At 44.3% G+C, this 20,361-nt stretch overlaps 1 protein-coding gene across 2 annotated transcripts in view; it reads right to left on the bottom strand.

Moving 5' to 3' along the window:
- Positions 1-5,928: 5,928 nt before the first annotated feature.
- LOC306927885 (phosphatidylinositol-binding clathrin assembly protein-like) overlaps positions 5,929-20,361 on the bottom strand; it is a 69,830-nt gene continuing 55,397 nt past the window's right edge. The window contains exons 13-18 of one of the 2 annotated variants that reach the window (XM_079507766.1): positions 19,845-19,875; positions 17,648-17,804; positions 15,459-15,482; positions 14,789-14,848; positions 12,167-12,289; positions 5,929-6,416 (exon numbers count right to left, since the gene is read on the bottom strand). In XM_079507766.1, the coding sequence (XP_079363892.1) occupies positions 6,402-6,416; positions 12,167-12,289; positions 14,789-14,848; positions 15,459-15,482; positions 17,648-17,804; positions 19,845-19,875 (410 nt within the window). In that variant the 3' untranslated portion in view covers positions 5,929-6,401. The remainder of the gene's footprint in view (positions 6,417-12,166; positions 12,290-14,788; positions 14,849-15,458; positions 15,483-17,647; positions 17,805-19,844; positions 19,876-20,361) is intronic. The other variant, XM_079507767.1, reaches the window with a different exon arrangement.

Genomic DNA, 20,361 nt, shown 5'->3' with positions numbered 1-20,361 from the left:
AATAGCCCATCTACGAGCCTCGTAGATGGGCTATTCTCGGGGCACCACAACTTAAGTGTAAATCGGGCGTAAAAGTGTTGTGTGAAAATGCATGGAGAGACATGCGCCTTTCACTGATTGGACATTATGGGAATGAGATTTCCACCTCGGGTAACATCAAGGTCTGGTTTCCAGGCAGGCGGATTGATTCACATCCGTGAGCAAAAAGGGGTCGCCTAGTTTAGGTAAGATTGTGACGGCACTGCAGAGCCTCGACTACAGTCAGAAAACGGATTAATCTTTAGTTGTAACTGAACTGGATATATCTTTAATAACACAATTCTTCACTTTACATGGTTGGTGTCGATGAAAGCGTTAATGTCTGGTGATACTAGCGGTCAGGATTCTTGGGTTTAGTAAAAAAAAAGCTTAACACCTGGAGGAGTCTTATGTGGAAGTCGTAATGAAGTAGTTTTGGTGCTATTATTGTCCAAGTCTTGGTAGTTCAGTTAACCCATTTAGGCCTTTTAGTTAAAAACATTCACTTTGAAAGAATATTATATTCAAAGATTTGCGCCACATTTTTACGATGTTTCAAAAATATTTTTCAATAGCTAAATTATAACAATGTTTAAACACCAAAATGGGTTAAAGTACTTTTCAGGGCCTTTTCTTTCAAAGCAGTGTCACTTTTATAGACCTTAATGAACCCCTGCATGTAACCAAAACCTGCAAATCAAAATTAAGTTAAACAAAAACAAAAAAAGTACAATGAAATAAACGTCTGGGTTTCCGAGACTTAACAATGATGTGGCAGAGAGAACATACCGTAGGACACATCCGTCTTCACGTGAAGAGCTATAATAAATCTAGTGAGTGTTTTGTATATGGGTTGGTCGACCACTCTGTGATCTCCTTTCGGTTGATTCACTCGTTTTGGCCTCATCGCCCGTTTTCTCAAACTGTCTTCCACTGTAAGTTATGTCTAAAAGGCCTATTTCCGAATCAATGGCATTATCTTTGCCTAAATGGAGTGCATGTGTTTGGTCCGACGAGTCATTGGTCCGAAACACGACAACCCACCTGACCTCAAACCCTAACCTAACCATAACCGCAAGCACGGGAGCAGGCGCTAGTCCGACCATAGTATGCCTCCCGTCTAAATGTGCTCCGAAAACCAAAGCCCTTTTACGTCCAGGAAACCAGTTTGTCGTTTTGCAAAATGACGGAATGATGATACAGTCCAATCGATGGCAAACAGACGGGGGACAAAACTGAGCAAACACGTTTAACATCAGACCACTGGACCAGACCAAACATAGAGTTTACAGTACTTTGACTTCCAATCACAACCTCCCAAGATGCTGCTGGCATAGTACGAAAAAGGAGCAAGCATTCAAACACACGTATTGAAAATAGCAATGCTTTTTTAATAAAGAGCGGTTTTACAAGACTGCAATGTTTAGCTAGCTAAGGTGATGACTGGCATTGGCATTCACGCTGTTTTACAAGAAGATGCAGGTGTTTAACGCTTTGAAGTTTTGATGAGAGGGGGAGGATTTTGCAAGTTGCATTTCTGCATGCGAGGCAGCCCTTCAAACGGTTAACTGGCCCCTACATCTTGTAAAACGCGTGGCTAATGAATGTCAATGAACGTTCATGTCAAGAGGTAAGTAAAAAATCTCATGGAGAAATTTCCTAAACATTTTCCAAACACACCGGTAAGTGAGAGTTCACACAATGGTCATGCTTTTACCGGGCACACAAGCCAATAAAAAGACGACACTTAATCATGCAAAAAAAATAAAAAGACAGTTTCTTTGTCTCTTAAAAATCAAAAGAGGAAAATCAAAAGAAAGCAAATTATTTCAGAGTTTTGATATCATCCATCCGTAGTGACCTTTGAATAAGAAGCTGCGCTTTGATGATGACTTTGGTGCAAAAAAAATGTTCCTGTTTTTTTTTGTTTGTTTGTTTTTTTGTGAAGAGGACAGACCCTGTTCTGTCCGCTCCCGTGATGAAGACACTCTTGGTATAGACCAGTTGTGATAGAGTTGACCCCTGGACACGTCACCCCCACCCGCCACCCCCCCTTATCCCTCATCGGGATGGACACAAACATCGACCCACCCACCCCCCAGTTCCCTAAGGTAGGGATGACCCCCCCCCCCCCCACCCCTTTCAACATACAACCATCCAAAACACAGATACAGCAATAAAATTGTCCCACATACAGTACAGTTGTCCATAAAACGGGGCTTCGGTCACTTACTTTACAGAGAGAGAGAGAGAGAGAGAGCACATCTAAAAACACATGAAGTGCGTTACCTTATATATATACAGAGGACACGGCAAAACTGTAACAGGAGGTTTGGGGGCGGGGCTAGCAGGGCTTGCGATGTGGGACGACGCAAGGTGACGACGTACTGTTGCGTTGGAACATTTTGGCAGACAGAAAGACGGAAACACTGGAACGAGGAGGAGGAGGAGTAAATGGGGAAGGTTTAGAACTACGACGATTATTTCTCTCCGAATATAACATACAAAAAAAGGTCAGCTCGTTGCTCGTTTATAGACATTCAGTGAGATTATGTGTGGTTTATTATCACTGGAGCATCTCTTGGACTGCTCGGTAACCGAGGTTTTTCCCCCAACAACCATCTCTCGGCTGGTAGAGGAGTTGTAGCTGCGATTGTGTTCTAGGGACTACTAGGGAGATCGGCTTCATGGGCTTAACAGCAAGTTCAGAACGGCCACTATATAGGCCCATATTCATTCTTCACCTTCATTCTAAAAGCGATTTAGATTGGGAACCATCAGCATGTATAGCCACAGCAGCCGGGAGATGTTTGTGAGTTTGTTTTGTTCTGTAGGTTGGCCGAGAGATCCATGATTAATTTCTATCCCCTGCTGACCAAGGGATCCCTTTATCCTCGGAAACAGAATGATGCTACGAAGCAGTACAGAGACTTAGACATGGTAACGACACACATTGCTAAGTTATAGTACCCTGTTGCTACGCAGCAGCACAGAGACTTAGACATGGTAACGACACACATTGCTAAGTTAGTACCCTGTTGCTACGCAGCCGTACAGAGACTTAGACATGGTAACGACACACATTGCTAAGTTAGTACCCTGTTGCTACGCAGCAGCACAGAGACTTAGACATGGTAACGACACACATTGCTAAGTTAGTACCCTGTTGCTACGCAGCCGTACAGAGACTTAGACATGGTAACGACACACATTGCTAAGTTAGTACCCTGTTGCTACGCAGCAGCACAGAGACTTAGGGCCGATTCATACTCCTATTTTACCGCTGTTTCGGCGCTGTAGTGCCGAAATGATTTCGGCTCGTCAGAAATTTTCAGTAGCACAGAAGAGCCGACTTTAGGACGGTACCCGCCCCCCCGAACCTCAAATGACGTCACATTGTAGGCTCTACAGAGCCGAACCGACTTTTATTCGGCTCTAAAATAGGAGTATGAATCGCGCCTTAGACATGGTAACGACACACATTGCTAAGTTAGTACCCTGTTGCTACGCAGCAGGACAGAGACTTAGACATGGTAACGACACACATTGCTAAGTTAGTACCCTGTTGCTACGCAGCAGTACAGAGACTTAGACATGGTAACGACACACATTGCTAAGTTAGTACCCTGTTGCTACGTAGCAGTACAGAGACTTAGACATGGTAACGACACACATTGCTAAGTTAGTACCCTGTTGCTACGCAGCAGTACAGAGACTTAGACATGGTAACGACACACATTGCTAAGTTAGTACCCTGTTGCTACGCAGCAGTACAGAGACTTAGACATGGTAACGACACACATTGCTAAGTTAGTACCCTGTTGCTACGCAGCCGTACAGAGACTTAGACATGGTAACGACACACATTGCTAAGTTAGTACCCTGTTGCTACGCAACAGAACAGAGACTTAGACATGGTAACGACACACATTGCTAAGTTATAGTACCCAACGCCGGCACGCCTCTCTAAACACAGCAGCACTACACACACACACACACACACACAGAACATGACCCTGTTTATCTCAATGGGATGGCGTGTGGACGTTAACGCACACACAGACATACAGTACATCATGTTAGTTAAACATACAACAATCAATAGAAAACGACTTCCTCCCAACTAATTATTGCCCCCTTTCAACTGTACATCCCAGCAATGGTTTTTAGGTTTTTGTGCAGCAGAGTGTTGTCCCCTCTTTGAAGGTTTGTGCTATATATATGTATATCTATATATACTGTCTGTCTGTTAAGTCCTATACTTTTACAACCCAGTAAAGTCACATTGAGATTTAAAAATCCCTAAAGTCCTCCCCGTACTTGGCTCCGAGTGCCATCTCTAAAATCCCCGTGTGGACATTACTAGGGTTGGGTTCTGCGACAGACACGATCAGTTTGACTTTACTAAGATCTGCTCCTCCGTACGTTTTTGACTTGTCCCGTGGACCTTTTTTTTTTTAAGTGGCCCTTGTCCACGATATGCCACTCGGCGGAAGTGCAACATCTACTACTAACTATACAGTAATTGACCCGTCCCGGTAGTTTTATTGTGCCCTTCGTCACAACGGTGTTAAGGGGTACGTGGTGGACATGAGATAAAAATAAGTCATTTCTGGACAGTCGGGACCCTATATATGCTCAGTGCCAGGGGGGTGGGGGGGCAGGCGGGCGGGTGGACAGACACCATTTTGGGGGGCTGGTCAGTTATTCTCGGATTGTTTCTGATTGGCAAAAGAAGACCAAGAATAACTTCCTCGCTAAAAGTCCAGTCATCATCTCGACCATCTGGCTCTCAGTGCATTGTTGGCTACCGTTCAGAGCAGTAAGGGTTAAAATAAAAGAAAAGTAACGTCACAAAACTAGAACAAAGAAAAATGGGATTCTTTCGAGAATCCCGACACTTGACTCACACGAGTTACAGGACTATTATACAGCAGGGACGGCTTCTAAACAGTGTAAGTAACTGGGGGGGAGGGAGGGGGGGGACGGACGGACGGACGGGACATTTGAGATTGCATGTTGACCGCACAGCTGCGGACGAAATAAGAATATGTAAATACAGACCAAGAAAACAAAAAAAACAAAACAAGTCCCCAAGAGTAGCAAAGTTAGTGAGTGTATGAGGTTTCATTTTACATCCAAATGTAATGCCTGGGTCTGGCTCAGTGCTTTCATCAGTATTTCCAGTGCAGTAACAATTTGATACCTGGAAAGATATTTTACACAACAGTGACATCAGATAACTGACATCTCTACATATAGGAATGAAAAAGTAAACAAAAACATAACATACATACGTACGTACGTACACACCCATCTCCACACACACACACAGGCATGCATACAAACATCTATCCAAGTAATAGTCATTTGAAGTTGGCAACAAACAAAATGGAACTAATAAGTTCAAAGATAGACTTAAGTTGCAATGTTGATACAGTACACTGAAATAGTGGGGTGGGGTGGGTGTGTGTGTGTGTGTGGGGGGGGGGGGGGGGGGGGACTCCTGTTACGCGCACACACATCCATGTCACTTCCGAGACATCGGATGGTGATCGCGGGGTGGCTGTGATGGATTGACGCACACAAGCAGGAAGCGGAGTGGTGGTTTTTTGAATTTACGATGCTTTAAAATCACCAACACGTACATACACCCTTGGCAAAGTTCACGTTTTTTAGTAAAGTGCGTGCAAACAATCCAATCAGAGAAAGAGACATGTGTCAAGTCCGTCGAGTGTGGGGGGGAGGGGGGGTGCAGGGCAGCAAGGGGACTGTGGATTTGGGGGACGGGTGTTTTTTTTTTTGTTTGTTTTTTTGCAGGAAATTCATGGGGGAAAAGGGTGTTGGTCGCAGGGGGTGGAGGGAGGGGGGGGGGGGGGGTCTAGGTCACAAAGCTCCCACACTGACCGACATGGCTGTCAAGTCATTGAAGCAATCATCGTTAGCCATTTATCATCAGCATCAATTTAATTCCAGCAGACAGAACAGAACAGTGGCCCATTCAGAAACAACAGATCAAACAGGATGGGGGGGGGGGCTCGGCATGGGGGGGGGGATGGGGGTGCTCCGATGTCCCAGGCCTACAGAACAGAGGAGAGGGGCTTCTTGGCTGAAAGAGGAGAGGAGAGGACGGATGAAAAGCAAGCAGACTTAGTGTTTTCGTTTCTAGTCTGTTGTTATCCATCCTCTGGTCCTCCATTCTGTAGAATTATCTCCACTACCTCTTTCTCCTCTTCTTCCTTCCTTCCTCCTGTGCAGGATTTGGTTGGTTCTGGGTTGGTTTGCTTCAACTCTCCCTCTCCTCTCCTCTCCTCTCCTCTCCTCTCCTCTCCTCTCCTCTCCTCTTTCCTCTTTGCTGCCTGGAGTCGCGTCGTCGTCGTCCCCTACATGAAGTGCATCTGCAGACAATGGAGGTGTAATTTATTGGGCCATCATGTCTATTGACCAGCATATTAACACACAGAGCACAACCTCTCCAGAGAGAGGCTTTCAAGAAGCCGGCTTGCTTAACCCATTTAGAGCTGGGAACGATTCTACGAATGTCTTCTAAATCCTGACAGTTTTCTGAAAAACCCTAACTTTTTAACTCAAATCTTTGCTTCTGGGGGGAGGTCCCTGAAACAACATATTTTCAGATGGGGGTCAGAGGCGTTCTCAAACTATTTCATATCAAGGACTCCCAAGATTATATGCAATTGGCCGCCGACCCCAATCTGAAAATATGTTGTTCCAGGGACCTCCCCCCAGAAGGAAAGATTTGAGTTAAAAACGTTTTCACGATTTTTTTCAAAAATAGCAGACCTACAAGCTCATAGCGCGGCACTCGGTGGCGCGCTATGAGCTTGTAGGTCTGCTATTTTTCAATAGCTAAAGTATGACATAATGCTTCAAACACCAAAAGGGGTTCCCGCCCAGAATGGGTTACGCACTTTTCAACCTGGCGGTCCTATTTTGAGGGTGTTTTAGTTTGGTTTATTTGATCATCTTCACAGTAACAAAACAGCTTATTTGTTAACACACGGTTACATAACCAAAAGGAACTGGAGGTGATCAAAAGGAATAGGCTGAAGCTGAAAGCTTATAAATGCCTATCCTACGAACATCAAAATAAAAAAAATCCTCACGTATCCTCACATACCCCACCCACTCCCGTGTCACCATAGAGATCCACCAGGATCACTATAGTGAACACTTTTCTATAGTGAACTATAGTGAACACTTTTCTGCGATATGATTAAGGGCCTTGGGTGGTTAACTATACCGTATGAAATGATGTGTTTGCACAACGTGTCAAATTAAACTTACGTTGGGATGGATTGTTACGGTACGAGTGTTTGGCCAGCTGAAGCTTTGAGCTCCACCCCATTCAACCGTTATCTCTGTATTGGATAGGTGAAATCATCCGTTATCAGCACCTTCCAATAGGGCCAATATGGCCATACTGGCATACTCACTGTTTCAGTATGTCATTATCACCTATTGTGACGGGTGATAATGTCACTGATGTCCTGACGGAGGCGCGCCGTGTCTGGTGGCCTTGAGCCACGTGAGGCACCGCCGAGCGAGTCGCCGTGCCGAGCGTTGCGAAGGCCACCAGACACGACTCAGCGCCGTCCGAGTTACGTCCCGATAGGCAGAGAATAGTGTATATTAGTAGCCCCTAGTTTCCATGCGCCAACAATCGAGTTGGAAATGACACGTTCAGCCAAGGGTGAGTATTATATATTATATATTGGCCCTATTCGAAGGTGCTGATAACGGATGATTTCGCCGATCCAATACAGAGATAACGGTCGAATCCGCTCTGAACAACCACTTGGGAGGTTTTATTTCACTGTTAGTCTTTTTAAAAGGCTGACTAGTATAAGAGAGAGAGAGCTACAGCGTTGTCGCATGGTAATGTAGATTGGCTTTTTTTGGAACAATTTCTGAGGATACTAGTCTGTATTTTAAATTAAACACCCCTGAGGTGGACGAGACTGTTCCATCAAACCCAACGAGAGCAGCTTTGCTGCCAGCTAAAAGTTAACAATCATCTTAAAGAGATGGGTAATACTGCCATGTAAAGCAACACGGCTGCCTCGCCCTGCAGCTCATAACCTTAAAAGGGTGCTGTGGACGTACTGTAGTTGTGCCAATGAGCAAGCACCGACACTATGGCTTAGCCCATTCTGGACGGGAACCCCTTTTGTTGTTTTAAGCATTATGTTATGCTTTAGCTATTGAAAAATAGCAGATCTACAAGCTCATAGCTTCTTTCACAGCGAACGTTTTTAACTCAAATCTTTGCTTCTGGGGAGGGTGGTCCCTGGAACAACATATTTTGAGGTGGGGGTCGGAGGCCAAATGCATATGATTCTAGGGGTCCTTGACATGAAATAGCATGAGAACCACTGACATAGAAAACATGGGTTTTTCAGAAAACCTTAGACGTTTTGTAGAATCGAGCTCCGGTCTAAATGGGTTACGCGGCTCGGTTAAACGCTTAATTCTGACCGGTCAGTTGCGGGCATTCTGTGGCGTGTTTAATTTCTCGATATACAGATCATATATCAATATTGATGCTACGAAGAACGGACGGCATGTTCTGGTGAATAGACGCTCAGGGCTCCATTTCCGTCACCACTAAACCCCTTATCCCTAAACTTCTTTGCCTTTTTTTTTTTTTTTTCTTTTTACTATTTTGCAAAACATTCTTGAATAGTTAAAATGGCCAGTCTACAAGCTCACAAAGTGTCAATGTAGATTGGCTGATTGTTTTTATTTGAATTGGAGCCCTGTATTTATGTTGTTTTTTTTGCTATTTTTGTATTAGATTACTGAAAAGTAGTTATACTTTATGAACTTAAATACAAATACATCAGACATAAATTAGTAATATAGACTGCAGTAATTAAAGCAGGTTATGTAACAGCTGAGTTCAATAATGCATCAGTACTTGGATATTAACCTGTGGGCCTCATTAACCTATTTAGGCCTGACGTCGAAATTTAAAATAAATCTTCTAAATCATGACAGTTTTCTGAAATACCTATGTTTCTATATCAGTGGTGCTCAATATTTCAATATGTCCACAAATTATATGTATTTGGCCGCCGACCCCCATCTGAAAATATGTTGTTCCAGGGACCTCCCCGATCGATTTGAGTTGAAAACGTTCGCTCTGAAAGAATATATATTCAAAGATTTGCGGCACATTTTCACGATCTTTCTAAAATAACAGATCTACAAGCTCGTAGCGCGGCACTCGGTGAACTTGTAGATCTGCTATTTTTCAATAGCTAAAGTATAACGTAACGCTTAAAACACAAAGGGGTTCCCGCCCAGAATGGGTGAAGTGCAGTGGTATGCTGTATGCAGATGGTCTGATCGTTCTGCTTGTTCTGTTTCCAACATTGTGGCCAAGTAACAAATTATCAAATTTTACAGCTAAACAGTAATACTTTAGTTCACTAAAGTATGTTTCTGGAAAGTGGAAACATAGCGACGTAATCTTGATCCATATTTGAACGGCACTAGTGCCTAGTTTGGTGATTTTGATCAGCCAGTCTTATACTGGAACTAGGACCTCATTGACATAATCTAACTCAGAGGTGCCCACACCTTTTATACTGGAACTAGGACCTCATTGGCATAATCTAACTCAGAGGTGCCCACACCTTTTATACTGGAACTAGGACCTCATTGACATAATCTAACTCAGAGGTGCCCACACCTTTTATACTGGAACTAGGACCTCATTGACATAATCTAACTCAGAGGTGCCCACACCTTTTTATACTGGAACTAGGACCTCATTGACATAATCTAACTCAGAGGTGCCCACACCTTTTTATACTGGAACTAGGACCTCATTGGCATAATCTAACTCAGAGGTGCCCACACCTTTTTATACTGGAACTAGGACCTCATTGACATAATCTAACTCAGAGGTGCCCACACCTTTTTATACTGGAACTAGGACCTCATTGGCATAATCTAACTCAGAGGTGCCCACACCTTTTATACTGGAACTAGGACCTCATTGGCATAATCTAACTCAGAGGTGCCCACACCTTTTTATACTGGAACTAGGACCTCATTGGCATAATCTAACTCAGAGGTGCCCACACCTTTTTATACTGGAACTAGGACCTCATTGGCATAATCTAACTCAGAGGTGCCCACACCTTTTATACTGGAACTAGGACCTCATTGACATAATCTAACTCAGAGGTGCCCACACCTTTTTATACTGGAACTAGGACCTCATTGGCATAATCTAACTCAGAGGTGCCCACACCTTTTTATACTGGAACTAGGACCTCATTGGCATAATCTAACTCAGAGGTGCCCACACCTTTTTATACTGGAACTAGGACCTCATTGGCATAATCTAACTCAGAGGTGCCCACACCTTTTTATACTGGAACTAGGACCTCATTGGCATAATCTAACTCAGAGGTGCCCACACCTTTTTTACTTGAGAGCTACTTTAAAAATGAACAGCTCAACAAGATCTACCCACCAAAAAAAGAAATCCCATTGCTGAAAATAGTTACAATTTTAACCCGAGGTGGGCTTTGGAATAGCGGTGTTGTCGTTGATATATTACAGAAATGTACTTGGAATGTATGGGAAATAGAGGGGGGAAATGGAATTGCTAGATTTATTTTATATATAACTTTGTAATGCTACTGATGTTTGCGCAACACTCTTAAAAACAACGTATTGTATTGTGGGTTTGAGCTGACAGGCATTTTTTATGTCAATCAATCAAGTCAGTTAATTCAAGTGGCAGATGCCAAAATAGTATTTATTTTAAGGGGCATGTCATGTGGTCTACCTGCATTAGCCTGGCTAATAAGCCAGACCGAATCAGCCATTGGCAAAAAAAAATTGCCTGCCGGCGGATTACGGTCTGGAGAGGCTCAATTGTACGCCCATTTCCTACACCAGAGAACTGCTGTGGCCAATCGGGACACGGTATGCAATATGGGCGGGCTTTGGTACAGTGGCGTTCAATGCTTGAGACCTATGACTGACAGTAGCTCTGACCAATTGCGTCAAAGAGAAAATGTTTGAACCCGCCCCCCCGGGAAACAAGATCCATACACAGCATCTCCAGACTCAAATACCACACGACAGTGTGATTTGAGTCTGGCTTATTAGCCAGGCTATACCTGCATACCCCTTGTGATCTACTGGTAGATCGCGATCTACCTTTTGGGCACCCCTGATCTAACTCATTGGTTCCCAACCTTTTTATACTGAAGTACCACCTCAGAAAATATCTGGCTCTCCAAGTACCACCATAATAATAACTGCTGTTAAAATACAGGAGTGTATAGAGACACACGGGGACTACAAATTTCACGCCCCCAAATGAGACAGCGGCCCCACTTCTGGTCCGTTAGAATGTACTGCAGGCCAGCCCATAGAAGTCCATTGAAATTCAACTGTAGTTAGCCTACTTTTAAAATGTAACAAAAGTGTCTTTGTCAACATATATTGTTGTTTTCTCAATAGAGGATGTATTTCACATTTAATTTACCACGAAAAGGGGTATCAAGCTCATCCCTGCACTGCAGCTGGTTTCAACCTGTAGATGGCAGCAAACTCACATGCTTTGCCTAGAGTTTTATTTTAGCCATTTTTTGGGGGCAGTGTGCCATAGAGTGCATCGCCATCTTCTGGCTAGAATTAGTAGTTCACTGACGACTTAACCATTAATAACCATTAAAAAAATGTTTTTAATTAGGCTGGGTAGGTTGGGTGGGACCCCCATTTAATGGCATCTCTATCTCTGAGACCCCAATTTGTATTGTAAAATCAATGTTAATTTAACTGGACCGTTAAGGTCCATTTGGTTCCATTTGTACACTCTCTCTCTGAGTTACAGACCCACAAGGGTTTGGTTCCAAACTATACATTTAGCTGGGGACCCCCTGGAACTGCCTCAAGGACCCCTGGGGGTCCCCGGACCCCACTTTGGGAACCACTGCGTTATAGCATATTATTCTGTGGTCTGACAAAAATTTGAATACACAATATAGGCCTTCCTGTTTATAGGCCTTCCTGTTTACAGACACTTTAACTTCAAATATGACGTGTGTGTGTGTGTGCGTGTGTGTGCGTGTGCGTGTGCGTGTGTGTGTGTGTGTGTTACCTGTGCCCCTGGCATGGGTCCAAAAGGGTTTGTGGGTCTGAGGACAGGCTGGTTGTACATGACAGGCTGCGGAGCCATCATCTGAACACCTCCCATCTGATGGTGGCTCATCTGAGGAGGGAGCTGGGCGAGAGACATAGGCCGAGACATGGGAGAGAGAGAGAGAGAGGAGACAGGCCGAGGGATGGGAGAGAGGAGAGACAGGCCGAGGGATGGGAGAGAGAGGAGAGACAGGCCGAGCAATGGGAGAGAGAGAGGAGACAGGCCGAGGGATGGGAGAGAGGAGAGACAGGCCGAGCCATGGGAGAGAGAGAGGAGACAGGCCGAGCAATGGGAGAGAGAGAGGAGACAGGCCGAGGGATGGGAGAGAGGAGAGACAGGCCGAGGGATGGGGGAGAGAGAGGAGACGTGGATAGAGAGAGCTTAGATCAACAGCTGTACTCGTTTCATTCCAACATGGTTCTCCTGACTGGCTGACTGACTGACTGACTGACTGACTGACAGCTGGTTGTTTACAGTAGCAGCGCTGGTTGTTTACAGTAGCAGCGTTGGTTGTTTACAGCAGCAGAGTTGGTTTCGTCGACCAAAACTATGACGAAAAATGTTCGTCGACTACCTTTTTTTCACTGACGAAAACTAAACAGAAACTAAATACAAACTATAAACTGTTGTGACAATTTCGTCATCAAATACATTTAATTCTTTTAATTTTTAATCCCACGATTTTTTATCGAATGTAATCCTGGGCGCTACACTTCCTCTGCCAACCTGGGGAGAGCAACGGACTGACCTCATGCTTCCTTCTATGCATGAGGAGTCCAAGCTGCTTCTTTTCACCTGGCGGGGGCGTTTCCCTGGCCGGATGTAGCGCGTGGAAGGAACACGTTATTCTGACCAGTTCCTTTCCTCTCCATCAGGCGCCCCGGCTGGCCAGGGGGAGGTAGTTTTTGAAACCAGGATTACTGCATGTTTTTTGTTAGGGTACCTACCCTAGGGGATACGGGGAGAACATGCAAACTCCACACAGAAAGCAAACCGCCTGGAGGTATATTCTCGGGACCGATTCAAGTGTACTCGGATCGACGCAATGTAAAAGCATTGAATACAGTTGATAGTGTACTCGGGTGCAGAAGAATCAAGGCCAATGTGAATCATGGCCAGCGGGGACCAGGCAATCGTATACGGGAACAGTTTGAATCAAACCGACTCAGTGTGAATCTTCCCTGCACTAAGGCAGCGATCCCCAAACTTTTTTGGCTGTGCGTGCACCCCCTGTTGCCTCCTGACCTAGCTGACGCACCCCCCAACGCTAAGTCTCCTTGCATTTGGCCGAAAATGTTAATATGATTATGGCAAATAATCACAGAATGTCACTGGACTGAGAGACACGCAGCTGCTGTATACTCCCACAGCTGCTCTGACTATACATCTCTTTACAACAACCGGATTTTACCATTTGTGCTAAATAACACCATAAAACCGCCATTACCCTTTTCATGTCACGCACCCCCGTGAGGGCGTTGGCGCAGTTGTTTTACAGACAGGTACAAGGGCAGGGGCTGAAGCCCCCTTTGATGTCTACAGTATGTGTGCACGTCCGAGCCGTTTCGACCGAAAATCAACCGATAATTCCCAGTAGGTTACTTATTACGCCGATCTTATCTAGCCGATCGGACCTACTGCATGTAGTCTGGAGCCTACTGGCTGCGATTGGCGTTGATAACACGTTAACCGATCTTATCGGTCTACTCAGGTCTACTGGACATGCTGGGAGCCTACTGAAAATGACAAGCCTCCTCATACCCTCCCCTAAACTTAACCGCAAGCATGTCGCAGCGCGGTCCTAATATTAACGCATGTTCGCCAACCTTAATCCTGTCGTTTTGGTCTACTGCCTACTAAAAACGACAAGCCTCCTCATACCCTCCCCTAAACTTAACCGCAAGCATGTCGCAGCGCGGTCCTAATATTAACGCATGTTCGCCAACCTTAATCCTGTCGGGTTTTTTTATCAGTCGGCAGGGTGTGCCCATACTCATCGAAAACAATCGTACTGATCCTAAGTGATCACTGTGGTCTTGCCTATTGATAACAGTCGAAACGGGTGCACATCCCCGGCACACGCACCACAGTTGGGGGAACCCCTTGGCTTAAGGTGGAGAGGAGGAGGAGATCGGGTGCTCCTTACCATTCCATACAGTATAGAGGAGAGAAGGGTGCTCCTTACCATTCCATACAGTTAAGGTATAGAGGAGAGAAGGGTGCTCCTTACCATTCTATACAGTTAAGGTACAGAGGAGAGAAGGGTGCTCCTTACCCTAACCATACAGTATAGAGGAGAGAAGGTTGCTCCTTACCATTCCATACAGTATAGAGGAGAGAAGGGTGCTCCTTACCATTCCATACAGTATAGAGGAGAGAAGGGTGCTCCTTACCATTCCATACAGTATAGAGGAGAGAAGGGTGCTCCTTACCATTCCATACAGTATAGAGGAGAGAAGGGTGCTCCTTACCATTCCATACAGTTAAGGTACAGAGGAGAGAAGGGTGCTCCTTACCCTAACCATACAGTTGGGGGAACCCCTTGTCTTACAGTATAGAGGAGAGAAGGGTGCTCCTTACCATTCCATACAGTTGAGGCACTTGGGGTGTCGTCATAGGAAAAGCCACTGGTGCTGGAGCCTAAAAGAGTGATTTAATTTGTACCTTTGTAGTTAAACCAGTACTTTGACAACACTTTTCATTTACATTTTAAGTGCCGTTACATTTTTACAAGTTGCTGTTACTATCCAGAGTAATATAAGTGCATGCCTCAGTAGTAGTATAATGTTTTAACTTGGATAAGGAGGATGTATATGGATATAAAACCACCGTGCCAAGACAGTAAAATAAGCAATAAGCAAGAAATGGGACTTGGTGAAGATGAAAAATACTTAAAGATGGAGTGCCGCGATTTTTTTCCACCCTAAAACATGATCATCAGGTCTTATTGTTATATAAGGAGGTATCATTTTTTTCAAAAAAGTGTACAGTATTTGTTAAAATGTTTTTATGTGGACACGCCCACCAGTTCATTAAGTATGCCTGGTTTGCCTGGTGGGTGGTGATGGGTGGTGATCCACCTGAACTTAAGCCGCACCCACAGCTGTAGTTGTATGATAAAATGGGAGGGGTTAGGGGAGAAATACAAACATTGTGGCACTCCATCTTTAAAAAATATATATATTTAATTTGCAAGACAAATGGGGGAAGCATGAGGTTAGGAGAATGAAGAACTATATGCAATACTTACATAGCCGGTATAGATCATCCCATTCTGTAAAGATACAATTGGGGGAGAAAAAAAAGAGTTTGTTTTTCTTTTGTCGTTTGGAGCATTGGAGGCAAAGCCTATTGAATGAAATAGCACTCTAATAACAGCTTATAGTGCAGCCATTCTCTGATGCCTTTTGTCCCTCTTGGGCAGAGCAGACAGTACACCACAACCACTCAGAGTATCTGTAGACGTCTCTCTTTTCACTGTATACCTACTCGGAAATAATGTCCTGCCAGCCATGCTGTTTGGTATTGTGAAAGAATGGACGGGGGGGGGGGGGCTGCCTCTATCACCTTGGTACATAAAGGTTCTGAGAGGCTAAATGTCATCAGATGCTGGTCCGTGGCTCAAATGCAGAATAAATAGGGTTCATGTGTTTGGTCCGACGGAGCATTGGTCCGAACGACAACCTACCTCAAACCCTCACCCTAACCCTATAACCTCCCCCGGGGCAGCACACCTAAACCTAACCCCAACCCACACCTCGGACCAATGCTCCTTCCAACCAATGCTCCGTCGGACCATATAGTATGCCTCCCGATGCAACATTAGATTAACATTACAGAAAATACTAATATAATTAGATACCTAATACAAAAATGAACATTTTTCTTTTAACACAGCCTTCTGCTCAGCTGCCCCTTGGGCTGAGAGAGCCACAGCCTCCTTTTCTGCAAAGCATTCTTTTAGTAGTACACATGCACAGGGTTTACCTCTTAGGTCTTATGCCTTCGTGAGATTAAAAATGAATACATAATGTGTGATGTTTTTTATTATGCAAAAGTACATTGTTAAGAGTTTGAAGTGTGTATATATAGGATGGTGGTGAGTCTGATCTAATGAATATCAAAAATCTAAATATTTTATCAAGCAACTTGAAAACGGGGGTGTACAGTTCATAGAAGGCAGAGTATAATATGAAAATGACCCAATTTAATCTTGTAGCAGAGTAGCTTGACAAGAACTACATCACTGCATTTCTGCTACCAAACATCTCGCAACAGATGCCCTTTGAGAGCAGTTTGTCGACGGGACAACACTGGGTGTCCCATCTGGGGGCCGTGTGTCTCTGGGAAACACTGGGTGTCCCATCTGGGGGCCGTGTGTCTCTATCTGGGGACTGTGTGTCTCTATCTGGGGACCGTGTGTCTCTATCTGGGGGCCGTGTGTCTCTGGGAAACACTGGGTGTCCCATCTGGGGGCCGTGTGTCTATCTGGGGGCCGTGTGTCTCGGGGAAACACTGGGGGCTCCATTTTCGTCACCGCTAAACCCCTTATCCCTAAACTTCTTTGCCTTTTTTGAGTGGTGTAAACCACTCCTACAACTGGCTTTTGTGTGCAGAAAAAAATGAGCATGGTTGCTATGTTCAAAATAATTTCTGACGTAATTAAATCACACCCGGGTGAACTGGATGACCGTAGCAACCGTGCTCATTTTTTCTGCACAAAAAAAGCCAGTTGTGAAATCACATCCGGGTGTGATTTCATTACGTCAGATCAGAGCTGATCAGGCTATATAAAACCTTACACCACTCAGTTCACACGGGTGTGATTTTTTACTATTTTGGGGAAAAAAAATTAATAGTTCAACTAGCCAATCTACATTGACACGTTGTGAGCTTGTAGACTGGCCATTTTAACTATTCAAAAATGTTTTGCAAAATAGGCAAAAAAGGCAAAGAAGTTCAGGGATAAGGGGTTTAGCGATGACGAAAATGGAGCCCTGTGTGTCTCTGGGACGTTTCTGAACCCAAAATAACTCGTATCAATATTCAAATGTGTTTTTCCCTCACAAAGAGAATTTTTCATGTCCATCCATTTGTAGCTTTTACACATGTTTTATTCTGTGACTCAATGCCACAACATGTCCTCAAAAACATTACCAACTGCATTATAAATTATGTCATAGCGACAAAGTAGCTTCACTGTAGCTCTCTACGTTTACTAAGTAGATACTGTAAGAAAGCTTTTAGTGTAGCTCAGTTAAAAATACACTTTGTCTCCTTACCTTCTTTTCTTTTTACCTGCCAATGAATTTGATACTTTAGCACTTGCAGTCGAGAGACAGAGAGAGACAGAGAGAGAGAGAGAGAGTGTGTGACGTGTGTGTGTGTCTCTCTCTGTCTGTGTGTGCGTGCGTGCGTGCGTGCGTGCGTGCGCTTTACCATCTGTTGGACGGGCATGGGTGCAGGTGCCATTTGGTGGGTGGCGTGGGTCCAGTTGGTGCTGGTGCACATGGTCTTGGATTGCCAGCCGTTATTGCCTGTTGGCTTCTTCTCCACCAGCTGGCTCCACTGGAGCTCCGGTCTAAAACACACATGACAGCACGTACACACACACACAGAGATATATAAATACATATACACGTACACAGAGATATATAAATACATATACACACACACAGATATATAAATACATATACACGTACACACAGATATATAAATACATATACACGTACACACAGATATATAAATACATATACACACACACACAGATATATAAATACATATACACGTACACACAGATATATAAATACATATACACACACACACAGATATATAAATACATATACACACACACACAGATATATAAATACATATACACGTACACAGATATATAAATACATATACACGTACACACAGATATATAAATACATATACACGTACACAGAGATATATAAATACATATACACGTACACAGAGATATATAAATACATATACACGTACACAGATATATAAATACATATACACACACACACAGATATATAAATACATATACACGTACACAGATATATAAATACATATACACACACACAGATATATAAATACATATACACGTACACACAGATATATATAAATACAGATATATATACACCTACACACAGATATATATAGTAAGTAAAGTGTATTTATAGAGCACCTTTCACAGACAATTACAGTCACAAACTAGGCCTGACGTCGAAATAAATAAAAAGTCTTCTGAAAGAATATATATTCAAAGATTTGTGCCACATTTTCACGATTTTTCAAAAATAGCAGACCTACAAGGGGGAGCTCATTCCACAGAATCCACAGTTCTTAGGTGGAGGGGGAGCTCATTCCACAGAATCCACAGTTCTTAGGTGGAGGGGGAGCTCATTCCACAGAATCCACAGTTCTTAGGTGGAGGGGGAGCTCATTCCACAGAATCCACAGTTCTTAGGTGGAGGGGGAGCTCATTCCACAGAATACACAGTTCTTAGGTGGAGGGGGAGCTCGCACGCATGCTCGCACGCACGCACGCACAGACAGAGAGACACACACACGTCACACACACTCTCTCTCTCTGTCTCTCGACTGAATCCACAGTTCTTAGATGGAGGGGGAGCTCATTCCATAGTCTAGGGGCCAAACACTGAATCCACAGTTCTTAGGTGGAGGGGGAGCTCATTCCATAGTCTAGGGGCCAAACACTGAATCCACAGTTCTTAGGTGGAGGGGGAGCTCATTCCATAGTCTAGGGGCCAAACACTGAATCCACAGTTCTTAGGTGGAGGGGGAGCTCATTCCATAGTCTAGGGGCCAAACACTGAATCCACAGTTCTTAGGTGGAGGGGGAGCTCATTCCATAGTCTAGGGGCCAAACACTGAATCCACAGTTCTTAGGTGGAGGGGGAGCTCATTCCAAAGCCTAGGGGCAAAACCTGCAAAGGCTCCATCACCTTTAGTTACTAGTTTTGTCTGAGGAACAACCAACAAAGCCTGGGATGTATAGGATATAGTCTGGATTTTCGGTGGTGAGCTGACCACCCCTCCGGTGGTCAGCTCACCACCGGAGGGGTGGTCAGCTCACCACCGGAGGGGTGGTCACCTCACCACCGGAGGGGTGGTCACCTCACCACCGGAGGGGTGGTCAGCTCACCACCCCTCCGGTGGTGAGCTGACCACCCCTCCGGTGGTCACCTCACCACCGGAGGGGTGGTCACCTCACCACCGGAGGGGTGGTCACCTCACCACCGCTCCGGTGGTGAGGTGACCACTCAAATGACCAATAAATAATGGGCCTTGATATGAAAAAACACTGCTTTAAGCCATTTAGGCCTGACGTCAACATTTAGTTTTCTGAAATTACTATGTTCCATCAGTGGTGCTCAATATTTCATGTCAAGGACCCCAAAAAATATATGTAATTTGCCACCAACCCCCTGTCTGAAAATATGTTGTTCCTTCCAGGCACTCGGTGCCGCGCTACAAGCTTGTAGATCTGCTATTTTTCAATAGCTAAAGCGTAACATAATGCTTAAAACACCAAAAGGGGTTCCCGCCCAGAATGGGTTAAATTGTGGCTGGTAGACAGCAGAGTCGTGACTCGGCTTCCACTCACTTTTTGGCTGGCGTCCCCCCGAATTGCAGGTCTGAAAGGAGAAGGAGACACAGACGGTGTGAGACGGACAAAGACACGGCAGTAGAGGACAACTTTAGAGACAAAGACAATCAGAGCTTCTAGGACAGTGTTTCCCAAACAGTGGCTCGGAATGAATCTCGCAGATGCATTTGTTTGGGTCGTGAGTAAATAATATCCCTTTTTTTTCTTCGTTTCGTCTTTATATCTTCTGATATACCATTTTCATTAAAGCTGCTATAAGCAATAATATGTCAACATTTTAATGACTTTTCTTTATTTTATTCAGACAGCCAGCAATGGGTAGAACAGAAAACAAAAACTGTTTAGTCTCTGTGACACATCTAGGGGCCGCAATCTGCATTCAAAGATGTTCCTAGAAGCTTTGTCATTGGTTGAAAAAAAACCCGGTCGCAATGACTAACCAATCAAGAAGCAGACAGGCAAATCGACAAATGACAAAGCTTCTAGGAAAATCTTTGAATGCAGATTGTCACAG

The sequence above is a fragment of the Electrona antarctica genome (genome assembly GCF_951216825.1).
Source record: "Electrona antarctica genome assembly, chromosome: 8".
Lineage (NCBI taxonomy): Eukaryota > Metazoa > Chordata > Actinopteri > Myctophiformes > Myctophidae > Electrona > Electrona antarctica.
The sequence above is the reverse complement of the archived record's forward strand: the minus strand, read 5'-3'. Positions and strand labels throughout refer to the sequence as shown.